General features: G+C 42.8%; 1 protein-coding gene across 7 annotated transcripts in view; it reads right to left on the minus strand.

Annotated features, from left to right (window-relative positions):
• The window catches only part of arhgef3 (Rho guanine nucleotide exchange factor 3), a 334,927-nt gene that overhangs the window by 21,934 nt on the left and 299,870 nt on the right, over positions 1-13,123 (minus strand). For 6 of the 7 annotated variants that reach the window (XM_087994320.1, XM_043708105.2, XM_087994321.1 and 3 more), the window contains 2 exons: positions 11,385-11,492; positions 326-496 (listed from right to left, as the gene is read on the minus strand). In XM_087994320.1, coding sequence (XP_087850446.1) covers positions 326-496; positions 11,385-11,492 — 279 coding nt within the window. Of the gene's footprint in view, positions 1-325; positions 497-11,384; positions 11,493-11,946; positions 12,095-13,123 lie in introns of those variants that run through there. The other variant, XM_043708111.2, reaches the window with a different exon arrangement.

Raw genomic sequence — 13,123 nt, forward strand, 5'->3', positions numbered from 1 at the left:
ATTTTGCGACAGACTTTATAATTATTTTAAACAGTAACTTTATCACCAAATAAAGTATCACATTGACAACTCAGCAGTTATGCAAAACAAATGTCAGGTTTCTTAACTATCAGGAGAACAATCTGTTCAGTTTATCTCTGCAACAAAAAAAGTTCCAAGTTGCATACACTCATTCTTAACGTACAAAGACAAAGTTGTGAATGGTTGGAGTCAGAAACCACATTTCCAAGCTGGGTTTAGTCACAACTGGAAACGAAACCTGTCATTGATTAAAAGTGGCCCATTAGTTAATTGGTGATAAAATAACGGTGGTTTGCACTTTTACCTCTTGCCTTTTGATTTCCTTAGCTGTGAGCATTTGATTGACACGAATATCAAATGTTTCACTCCAGAGTTTGCTATCTCGACGCTTTGCAATAGCAGTGGGCCCATGTCTAGAAGAGGGTCTTGGGGTGAAAATTTCAGGTCGGCTATCACTTCGAAAGCTAATGGAACGCTGAAACAAAGAGGGAGAAAAGAATGGGCTACAGACTGGTACCAGTAAAATAAAATTAACATTTGAAGTAGGATGGTACCTGAGTGATTGCAATAAATGATTTGGTGCAATGTCACTGTAATGGAAGATCATTTTACAAAATGCAACCTTCCAGAGGATTTGCAATTTGACACCTTCAAGTTAAAATGCACATTTACTCAGAAAATGAGCAGGCACATGAAACAGACTTACTTTACAATGTATTGCAATAATGACTGGCCCTGCAAGACACATGATGATTCTGCCAGTCAGTTAGAAATGTTAGACAGGTTTTGTTCAGCCCTAGTCGTTTCATACATAAAAATGTGGGAAGACTGCTTTTCAACACAATACAACATAAATGCTGATACTCAAGTAATGTAGCACCTTGGCTGCACGTATAAACTAAAGCCTTTGGCCATTGTTAAACCCATGTTGTTGTAACATGCTATGTATGTTTGACACCACAAACACTTCAAGTTGCATTTATATTGAAACTGCAACTTTAACATTTCTTTCATATTATTTCTAAGAAGTGGCAATATAAATTCAGAGTTAGAAGCTGATTCCGTTTTGGGTAAGCAAGGCACAAGAATCCTCTCTGCACACGAAACATTGGTGAGAAGCTGTACAGTAAATGCAGTCTCAGGGATTGTGAGGAGATTGTGAAGGAATAGTGATGAATGAACAATGTTAAATCATGAAGCTGAGCAGGACATTTTGCACATCTTAAACAGTCTTCATAAAACTCACAATAATGTCAAATAACAGTGACTCAACGATGTGCTTCAACGAGATTAAATTTAAGTATTTGAGAGCAAAGAAAAAAATTCTAATTATTTCTTGTGAATAAATTATACATCCATTACTAGATTACAAAGGGTCAGAAAATACTGTATTTCCACCTGCTATTATAATGTTCTTAATTACATTCAGATTTTTAAACCCATTTTTGTTAACATCTATTAACTGAACATCTTTTCCACCCATTCCATTCCCTGCAAAACACCATGTGGAACATGGAGGTACCAGTCGGCTTTATTCCTGTGCGTCTCTAATTGACCTTTATGAACAACCCCTAGAAGGTGCTAAAGAGCAGCTTAGGGTTATCAACACAAGCTCAATTTTACTCATTTTCGGGTTGTGCTTGGCATCTGACTAGCAATATGTGTCATAATTATTGTGTGAGGAACAGCATTTTAAATCCATTGATTGACAAGTACTTTCACCTCCATCAAACTGCCTCAAGATTATTTAAAAGGAAGTTTAGTTAGCTGCAGTTTTATGTTTTCCAGACATCAACAGTAAAGACTTGAAGTTAAACTGTAATCAGTGGAAACTTGAAAAGACTTCTTAGTATTAGTCAGCCTTCTGCTACCCTGTCATATGCAAGCTATTAAAGACAGAAGCTAAACTGCAGGGTATGTATTGTAGAAACTCGGTGTGAGTACGTACTAAGTACAACTGATTTTCTCTGGGTGTATTTTATTGCGTTTTACTGACAAGAGAAAACACAGGCTCAGTGACTGCCATCACTTCCACTTTTTATTACAGTAAGCAGGATCTGAAATTGAAAGCCAGTCTACAATTGCCATGGTCTTTTAGCTTTATTTTTCCACAAAATTGGTGAATAATTGTGTAGTTTATTCCTATTACTTCTGAGAGTGACTCTCCAAGGGAAATCAGAAATATTTGCATTTGAAAACAGTCTTTATATTTAAGTTCCTGCAGGTTAAGTGCTGCAAGTAATAAAGTCTCACAGCAGCTGTACAAATATAGTTGTAGCAGTAGACAGAGTGCCAGGCACAGCTTAAGTCTAGCCAAAGCATAATTTGCTTTCACGCTCAGTACACTGGAACTAATGCAGCTCTTTTTCAGAAACATCAGAAACTTTTCACACATAAATTCTGGGAAGAGATTTATCACCCCCAGGGAATTCAAGAATCTCAGTGTAGTCACGCTATTTCCCTACCTTCTGGATCAAACAATGACTGAAGTAAATTAGTAACCTCCCTTCCCCCACCTCTTTAGGCAAGACTATTACTAGTACAGCATGTGCAGCACAGCAGAGAAAGAAACACAGCAGACTCTTACTCTGCTTCCAACCAATGGGACAAATTCTTTTTCACTTCCTGGCTGCATTTCTGTACCCAGAAAAAAACCCATCAAGGGTTAAAGTAGTCTATGTGCTGTGACTATCTTTTCTCACTCATTTAAAATTGCTGACTCAAACTAGGCGACCATTCCATGGAAGTCAGTGATCCTGCTGTCTGGTGCTCAATGTCAATAGCTAACACTAACAGCTCACAATCTCATTTAATTTGATCATATAAGGTCCCTTCACAAATAATTTACTATGAAAATTTCCATTTCTACAGTTTGAAAGTATTTTAAATTAAATTTCCATCGACATTGGTTCGGTCACTGTTGGAACACTATGTTCAATTCTGCCCTCCCTGCTGTAAGAAGGAAGTTGTGAAACTTGAAAGGATGCAGAAAAGATTTACAAGGGTGTTGGTGGGATTGGAAGGTTTGAGCTATAGGGAGAGACTGAATAAGCTGGGCTATATCCCCTGGAGCATCAGAGGCTGAGGAGTGACCTTAAAAGAAGTTTATAAAACCATGAGAGGCATGGATAGGGTGAATAGCCATGACCTTTTCTCCAGAGTAGTGGAGTCCAAAACTAGAGGGCATATATTTAAGGTGATAGGGAAAAGATTTAAAAAGGACCTAAAAGGGCAACTTTTTCACACAGAGGATGGTGCATTCATAGAATGAGCTGCCAGAGGAAGTGGTGGAGGCTGATACAATTACAACATTTAAAAGGTATCTGGATGGGTATATGAATACGAAGGGTTTAGAGGGATATAGGCCAAATACTGGCAAATGGGACAAGACTAATTTAGGACATCTGGTCAGTATGGGCGAGTTGGACCAGAGGGTCTGCTTCTATGCTATATAGCCAAGTGTAAGACAGATCTTTGAAGGAAATGAACAACGTAGCACCATTGATAAAGAAAGCTGAGATACTACAAATCAGAATAAAGGCCCTCTGCTCTATGAGAAAGTTGCAGAGAGTAGTAGAAATGCAGCTTATGTTGATTCCATATAAACTTCAAAAATTGACATCAGGGAAAATTGTTGCTGGGAGCCAGGGACTGGTATTGTAAGTAGTGAGAAATCATGTCTCACAAATTTGATTGATTTTTTTGAAGTAACAAAGATGATTGATGAGGGCAGAGCAGTAGATGTGATCTATATGGACTTCAGTAAGACGTTTGACAACATTCCCCATGGCAGACAGATTAGCAAGGTTGGATCTCATGAAATAAAGGGAGAACTAGCCATTTGGATACAGAACTGGCTCAAAGATAGAAGACAGAGGGTGGTGGTGGAGGGTTGTTTTTCAGACTGGAGGCCTGTGACCAGTGGAGTGCCACAAGGATCGGTGCTGGGTCCTCTACTTTTTCTCATTTACATAAATGATTTGGATGCGAGCATAAGTAGTACAGTTAATAAGCTTGCAGGTGACACCAAAATTGGATGTGTAGTGGACAGCGAAGAGGGTTACCTCAGATTACAACAGGATCTTGACCAGATGGGCCAATGGGCTGAGAAGTGGCAGATGGAGTTTAATTCAGATAAATGCGAGGTGCTGCATTTTGGAAAAGCAAATCTTAGCAGGACTAATACACTTAATGGTAAGGTCCTAGGGAGTGTTGCTGAACAAAGAGACCTTGGAGTGCAGGTTCATAGCTCCTTGAAAGTGGAGTCGCAGGTAGATAGGATAGTGAAGGCAGCGTTTGGTATGCTTTTCTTTATTGGGTCAGAGTATTGAGTACAGGAGTTGGGAGGTCATGTTGCGGCTGTACAGGACATTGGTTAGGGCACTGTTGGAATATTGCGTGCAATTCTGGTCTCCTTCCTTTCGGAAAGTTGTTGTGAAACTTGAAAGGGTTCAGAAAAGACTTACAAGAATGTTGCCAGGGTTGGAGGATTTGAGCTATTGGGAGAGTCTGAACAGGCTGGGGCTGTTTTCCCTGGAGCTTCAGAGGCTGAAGGGTGACCTTATAGAGGTTTACAAAATTATGAGGGGCATGGATAGGATAAATAGACAAAGTCTTTTCCCTGGGATCGGGGAGTCCAGAACTAGAGGGCATAGGTTTAGGGTGAGAGGGGAAAGATATAAAAGAGACCTAAGGGGCAACGTTTTCACACAGAGGATGGTACATGTACGGAATGAGCTGCCAGAGGATATGGTGGAGGCTAGTACAATTGCAACATTTAAAAGGCATTTGGATGGGTATATGAATAGGAAGGGTTTGGAGGGATATGGGCCGGGTTCTGGCAGGTGGGACTAGATTGGGTTGGGATATCTGGTCGGCGTGGGCAGGTTGGACCGAAGGGTCTGTTTCCATGCTGTATATCTCTATGATTCTATTTGCAAGTTTTATTTGCTGACTACATAATGATTGGAAGACTGGCTTTAAATTTACAAATAAAGATATTTTAAATTCTGGCTTTCCTTTCATATCAAAGAAATTCAACCATAAATTAACAATGGTATGATGCAGTTCAGTGTTTTGTAAATGTCTACTCTCAACATTATGAGGCATGGTTGCTGCCCAAGTACCAAATCTTGCAAAATAAATCTCATGAGCAACAAGAATGCCTGTTTCTGAGCAACAACAGATCATCTGATCTAATTGTAACCTGCAAACAACCATAATGCTTCTGCCAAAGTGCAGTGATCTGATAGTACTTCAACTGCTGACAACTTCCAGTATTCGCTGATGACATTTCACATCCACATTTTGTTACAATACAATGCCCAACGTTTCCATAAATTGAAGTCTCAGCATTGGTTTCTAACTGTTTCCTCCCCACCCCACCCTCTCTTCCTGTTACTGATGCTGGCAAGCAACTCCACAGCAATCTGAAATTCTCACTAAACTGAGAGTCTACACAGCCAATGTTCATGAGTAATCTAATAAATGGAGTTATAGGGGAGGGACTCACAGCTTAGATTAATTTTTTCCTCAGTTCAAGTCCTCAGGATAAATCCCCAGGAACTGATCAAGTATACCCTAGAACTCTGTAGGAAGCTGGGTAGTGATTACTGGGCCCATTGCTAAGATATTTGTATCATCAATAGTCACAGGTGAGGTGCCAGAAGACTGGAGGTTGGCTAACATGGTGTCACTGTTTAAGAAAGGTGGTAAGGACAAGCCAGGGAACAATAGACCAGTGAGCCTGACGTTGGTAGTGAGCTTGTTGGAGTGAATCCTGAGGGACAGGATGTACATGTATTTGGCGCACCGACCTTTACACCGCTGAGGCCAAATGCCAGCTCGCAGATACCTCCTCCTACTGCCCCCACCCCCCCACCACCAAACCATCATCTCCAAGACCATCCATAACCTCATCACCTCGGGGGATCTCCCATCCACCGCCTCCAACCTCATAGTCCCACAACCCCGCACCGCCCGCTTCTACCTCCTGCCCAAAATCCACAAACCTGACTGCTCCGGCTGACACATTGTCTCCGCCTGCTCCTGCCCACCGAACTCATCTCCGCATATCTTGACACGATCCTGTCCCCCTTAGTCCAAGAACTCCCCACCTACGTTCGGGACACCACATGCCCTCCACCTCCTCCATGATTTTCGCTTCCCCGGTTCCCAATGCCTTATCTTCACCATGGACATCCAGTCCCTGTACACCTCCATCCCCCATCACGAAGGACTCAAAGCCCTCCGCACCGACCAGTACCCTTCCACTGACACCCTCCTTCGACTGACTGAACTGGTCCTCACCCTGAACAACTTCTCTTTCCAATCCTCCCACTTCTTCCAAACGAAAGGAGCAGCCATGGGCACCCGCATGGGCCCCAGCTATGCCTGCCTCTTCGGAGGATATGTGGAACAGTCCATCTTCTGCAGCTACACTGGCCCCACCCCCCACCTTTTCCTCCACTACATCGATGACTGTATCGGCGCCGCCTCGTGCTCCCACGAGGAGGTTGAACAGTTCATCCACTTCACCAACACCTTCCACCCCGACCTCAAATTCACCTGTACAGTCTCAAATTCCTCCCTCTCCTTCCTCGACCTTTCTATTTCTATCTCAGGCGACCGAATCAACACGGACATCTACTACAAACCGACCGACTCCCACAGCTACCTGGACTACACCTCCTCCCAATCTGCCCCCTGTAAAAACGCCATCACATTCTCCCAATTCCTTCGTCTCCGCCGCATCTGCTCCCAGGAGGACCAGTTCCAAAAACGTACAACCCAGATGGCCTCATTCTTCAAGGACCGCAATTTTCCCCCCGACGTGGTCGACGATGCCCTCCACCGCATCTCTTCTACTTCCCGCTCCTCCGCCCTTGAGCCCCGCCCCTCCAACCGCCACCAGGACAGAACCCCACTGGTCCTCACCTACCACCCCACCAATCTCCATGTACAGCGCATCATCCGCCGCCATTTCCGCCACCTCCAAACGGACCCCACCACCAAGGATATATTTCCCTCCCCTCCCCTATCAGCATTCCGTAAAGACCACTCCCTCCGTGACTCCCTCGTCAGATCCACACCCCCCACCGACCCAACCTCCAATCCCGGCACCTTCCCCTGCAACCGCAGGAGGTGCAAGACTTGCGCCCACACCTCCCCCCTCACCTCCCTCCAAGGCCCCAAAGGAAACTTCCATATCCGCCACAGATTCACCTGCACCTCCACACACATCATCTATTGCATCCTCTGCACCCGATGTGGCCTCCTCTATATTGGGGAGACAGGCCGCCTACTTGCGGAGCGTTTCAGAGAACACCTCTGGGACACCCGGACCAACCAACCCAACCACCCTGTGGCTCAACACTTTAACTCCCCCTCCCACTCCACCAAGGATATGCAGGTCTTTGGACTCCTCCATCGCCAGACCACAACAACACGACGGTTGGAGGAAGAGCGCCTCATCTTCCGCATAGGAACCTTCCAACCACAAGGGATGAACTCGGATTTCACCAGTTTCCTCATTTCCCCTCCCCCCACCTTGTCTCAGTCAAATCCATCGAATTCAGCACCGCCTTCCTAACCTGCAATCTTCTTCCTGACCTCTCCGCCCCCACCCCAGTCTGACCTATCACCCTCACCTTGACCTCTTTCCACCTATCACATTTCCGACGTCCCTCCCCCAAGTCCCTCCTCCCTACCTTTTATCTTAGCCTGCTGGACAAACTTTCCTCATTCCTGAAGAAGGGCTTATGCCCGAAACGTCGATTCTCCTGTTCCTTGGATGCTGCCTGACCTGCTGCGCTTTTCCAGCAACACATTTTCAGCTCTGATCTCCAGCATCTGCAGACCTCAATTTCTCCTCATGTATTTGGAAAGGTAAGGACTGATTAGAGATAGTCAACATGGCTTTGTGCGTAGGAAATCATGTCTCATAAACTTGATTGATGAGGGCAGAGCGGTAGAAATTATCTTCAGTGCACAAGGTTCCCCATGGGAGGCTAATTAGCCAGGTTAGACCTCATGGAATACAGGGAGAACTAGCCATTTGGATACAGAACTGGCTCAAAGGTAGAAGACAGAGGTGGTGGTGGAGAGTTGCTTTTCAGACTGAGGGCCTGTGACCAGTGGAGGGTCAAGGATCGGTGCTGGATCCTCTACTTTTTGTCATTTATATAAATGATTTGGATGCGAACATAAGAAGTACAGTTAGTAAGTTTGCAGATGACACCAAAATTGGAGGTGTAGTGGACAGCGAAGAAGATTACCTCAGATTACAAGGGATCGAGATCAGATAGGCCAATGGGCTGAGAAGTGGCAGATGGAGTTTAATTTAGATAAATGCAAGGTGCTGCATTTTGGGAGCTATACTTAGCAGGACTTATAGACTTAATGGTAAGGTCCTTGGGAGTATTGCTGAACAAAGAGACCTTGGACTGCAGGTTCATAGCTCCTTGAAAGTGGAGTCGCAGGTAGATAGGATAGTGATGGTGTTTGGTATACTTTCCTTTATTGGTCAGGAGTTGAGAGGTCATGTTGCAGCTGTACAGGACATTGGTTAGGCCACTGTTGGAATATTGTGTGCAATTCTGGTCTCCTTCCTATTGGAAAGATGTTGTGAAATTTGAAAGGGTTCAGAAAAGATTTACAAGGTTGTTGCCAGGGTTGGAGGATTTGAGCTATAGGAAGAGGTTGAACAGGCTGGGGCTGTTTTCCCTGGAGCGTCGGAGGCTGAGGGGTGACGTTGTAGAGGTTTATAAAATCATGAGGGGCATGGATAGGATAAATAGACAGTCTTTTCCCTGAGGTGCGGGGGTCCAGAACTAGAGGGCATAGTTTTAGAGTGAGAGGGAAAAGATATAAAAGAGACCCAGGGGCAATGTTTTGATGCAGAGGGTGGTACGTGTTTGGAATGAGCTGCCAGAGGAAGTGGTGGAAGCTAGTATGATTGCAACATTTAAAAGGCATCTGGATGGGTATATGAATAGGAAGTGTTTGGAGGGATATGGGTCGGGTGCTGACAGGCGGGACTAGATTGGGTTGGGATATCTGGTCGGCATGGACGGGTTGGACCGAAGGGTCTGTTTCCGTGATGTACATCTCTATGACACTATGACTTGTGTATGTTAAGCAGGGCAGGAGTCACTGAAGGTAACCCTGGACATTTTGTCCCCTTCCTCAGGGTGAAGCCAATTTTACTGATCCCATCAATGTACCACAAAGCTCAGCGAGCATCTTGGCTCTTTCCTTTGTCTGTTCTATTGTTATTCTCTCTCTTTGCGCTCTATCTCCACTTATCTTTTACTTTCCACAGATCCCCACCCCCACTCCACCTTCTATATAAAAAAAATCCTTTTTCTTGCTACTATCAATTCTGAAGAAGGGTCACTGGACGTAAAACATTAACTCTGATTTCTTTCCACAGATATTGTTGGAAAATATCAGCAGGTCTGGCACTTTGTTTTTCAGAACCTCAATTCCAGCATTGCAGTTCTTTCGATTTATTGCCTTAAATAACTTCAGATACTGATTTATGAAGAGAGCACCCAAAATAAATACTTTTTATATACTCACATTAAAACATTCATAAGAATGACATTGGAATTTGCTCTTTCGATATGTTCAGTGTCAACTCAAAATTTGTAATTTTACCTAAAGAGCTGGGTTATGGGATATTTTCCAAAAAAGGTACAGAGTCATCGGGTCATATAGCATGGAAGCAGATCCTTTGGTCCAACTCACCCGCATTGACCAGATATCCCAATCTGACCTAGTCCCAGTTGCCAGCATTTGGCCCATTTACCATATCACACTAATCCCTTCCTATTCGTATACCTATCCAAATGCTTTTTAAATGTTGTAATTGTACCTGCCTTCACCACTTCCTCTGGTATTCCATACACCATCCTCTGTGAAAAAGCTAGCCCTCAGGTCCTTCTTTTAAATCTTTCCTCTTTCACTGTGAACCTTCATCTCTAGTTTTGGACGCCCTCAAAAGACCTTGGCTATTCACTCTTTCCATGCCCTTTATGATTTTATAAATCTCTATAGGTTCTGATGCTCTAGTGAAAAAAACCCTGTCTGTTTAACCCCTCCCTACATCCTCTTGCAACATCCTTCTTTTCTGCAGTCTCTCGAGTTTAACAACATCCTTCCTGTTGAAGAACGAGCAGAATTTTTTGCAGTATTCCAAAAGTAGTCTCACCAATAATCTGATTGACATCTCAACTCCTATATTCAATGCACTGACCAATAAAGACAAGCTTGCCAAACACCTTCTTCACCACCCTGTTTACTTGCAACTCCACTTTCAAGGAACTATGTGCCCCTAGGTCTCTTCATTCAGCAACACTCCCCAGGCCCTACCATTAATTGTATAAGTCCTGCCCTGATCTTTCTTACCAAAATGCAACACCTCACATTTATCTAAATTTAAGTCCATCTGCCATTCCTTAGCCCATAGGCTCATTAATCAAGGTCCCAATGCACTCTAAAATAATCTTCTTCACTGTCTACTACACCACCTATTTTGGTGTCATCTGCAAACTTACTAACCATATCTCCTTTATTCACTCCAAATCATTGATATAAATGATGAAAAGCAGTGGGCCCAGTACAGATCCTCGTGGTACACTGTGTTCATAGGCCTCCAGACTGAAAAGCAAACCTCTACCCCAATCCTGTCTCTTACCTTCAAGCTAATTCTGTACCCAATTGGCTCATTCCCCCAGGATCTTATGTGATCTAACCTTACTAACCAGTCTATCATGCACAACCTTCTCAAGCATTTTGCTGAAGACTATGCAGACATTTCCTGCTCTGTGTTCAACAATCTTCTTTGTCACCTCTTCAAAAAAACTCAATCAAATTAGTGAGACACCATTTCCAATGCACAAAGCCTTGCTGACTATCCCCAATCAGTCCTTGTCTTTCCAAATGCATGTGAATCCCGTCCCATATATACATATGTGGATTGAGGATTGCTGCTAGTTCTGAGAAAATATATACTTTTTAAATTTCCCATTTCAGAATACAGTACACATTGTCAATGGAGGGTAACTAGAACTGTTCTAAGTTTGTAATCAAACAAAGAATCTTATATGATGTCATGACTCAACAGTAGGCTCAATTATTTTACAATTGTTACTGCAGCCTTCTGATGAAAGATTGGATAAATATTCTAAATCAGATCCAAAAACAGTTGGTTTGAAATAAACATATGAAAGTCAGTGTCATTCTTTGCTTGATTGGTGCATTCAGATGTGATAAGTGCAAAACAACTGAACTTTGTGTGCAGCTTTATAATATTCACTCACCACTCTGCATAGATTAAAAATCTGATCAGGGCATCTTACCTGTAACGTCTGGCTGAATCGTTTCAGAGGTGTGGCTTTCACAGGTGGAATGAGATTTGCTAAAGATGTGACTCGGGAAAGTGGTTTTACCCGTTTGTTACTGGGCTCCTAAAATCAAAACAAAAAGGTGGTGACGATATGCTAAAGGAAATCTGCAATTGTTCCAGATTATGAATTGTTGCGCGAAACCAAGCACAATGTTACCTGTGACGGTGAGGTTGAACAGACCTCAGTGACATGGTATTCATCATTTCACATGACTAGTCACAGACTGCATCTTTTATCCTTGTACGTGATAATTTTACATTGGAAAATTCATGTTCACATAATTATGTGCCACGTCCCTAAAGTACATTTACACTAATCAATAACTAACAATCGAGATGACAAACACGTCTGCTGTGCACTAGGAATTTTAATTGGGCAAAGGTGGCATACTTTCAGAAATATGCATAAATATGCTAATTTAACAAACATTATTTAAAAATGCACCAAGCTGCAAATGGAGGAAAGCTGCATGTGAAGCAAGGAGTTAATTTCTCGCAAGTGAATGGACATGTACCTTGTATTTTTTAATCTCCATTCCCTAAGCTGTAGATGACACGGGTCCAGTCGACAAATTCCCTGGAAATTACTTGCAAAAACCTCCATAAAGTACCCCAGAATGAACATTTCCGTATCTGAATCAAATCCCACAGAAAATTCCTGTTTGTGCTCCTCAGACCCGTGAAGCAAATTTCTGCAGATGCTCTGGAGTTTCAGTGCATGCAAGCAATCCTTCTAGATGAATTTTTCTCTGATTGCAGTCCCATATTTGTCAGCGTGCTGTAGCATCCTCAACTAGGTAGAGATCAACACAGCAGAATGCAACTGCTTTCATAAAATTCCAACAACGTGCATCTTTTCTGTCATGCCTCTCAGGACCATCTGTATCAGTATTATAATGTCTGCAGGATCAGGAAACACTTCTCTTTCCATCTTAGTGGAGATATTGGTGAAATGCTGCTTACATTTTTAAGCATTATAAGTTTCATCTTTGAACCTCAAAAAGGCACAATAGCCTTACTAACAAATGTTCATCAACCTAGACATGTTTTTTAACAAAGGAGCCGGAAAATCTTGCAATATATCCTTTTTCACAGCAGTTACCTTACACAATGTACCAGCGTTTACTAGCTCTCAGTTGCTTCAGCGTCTCTCAAAGCCTCGTCCTCAATTACCTTCTCCTTGATATCAGCACTCTGAGGCCTTCTGACGTCAATGCAGTTGCATTCATATTCTGATCAAACCTCCTATTCAAGCCCCTGAATAATCCGCCTATGGAGAAACACCTTGCTTACCAACCTGCACTCTTAACTGACTGAACAGCAGCTAACAGTCAGGGCTTTTAGAATTCTGTGCATAAGCAATGGAGGGGTTTTAATGCTCAAGACTGACAGGCTTGGTTATCATCACTAAATTATATTGATGTTAACTTCAGTCAGTTTCAAAGATTACTTAGCTGCAATGCCTTATAGATTTCCCATAATGTTATTCTTTGTCCAGGATCCAATGCTGCTAATATTTTTATAAACCATCTTTGCATGTCAATGATCCAAAACAAAGTCAAACCTGGTCAAAGCAAACAGATCAGATTGGTTTCTCAGAAAGTCAAAGAACACTTATTTACAAACCTACATTGAAAGGGGGTGTGAGTTGGTCAGTTTAAGTATAATTTGACCGTGTCTGAGTAAGAGATG

This window comes from Chiloscyllium plagiosum, unplaced genomic scaffold (assembly GCF_037043375.1).
Source record: "Chiloscyllium plagiosum isolate Xiang-an unplaced genomic scaffold, Cpla_swu_hap1 HiC_scaffold_14, whole genome shotgun sequence".
Lineage (NCBI taxonomy): Eukaryota > Metazoa > Chordata > Chondrichthyes > Orectolobiformes > Hemiscylliidae > Chiloscyllium > Chiloscyllium plagiosum.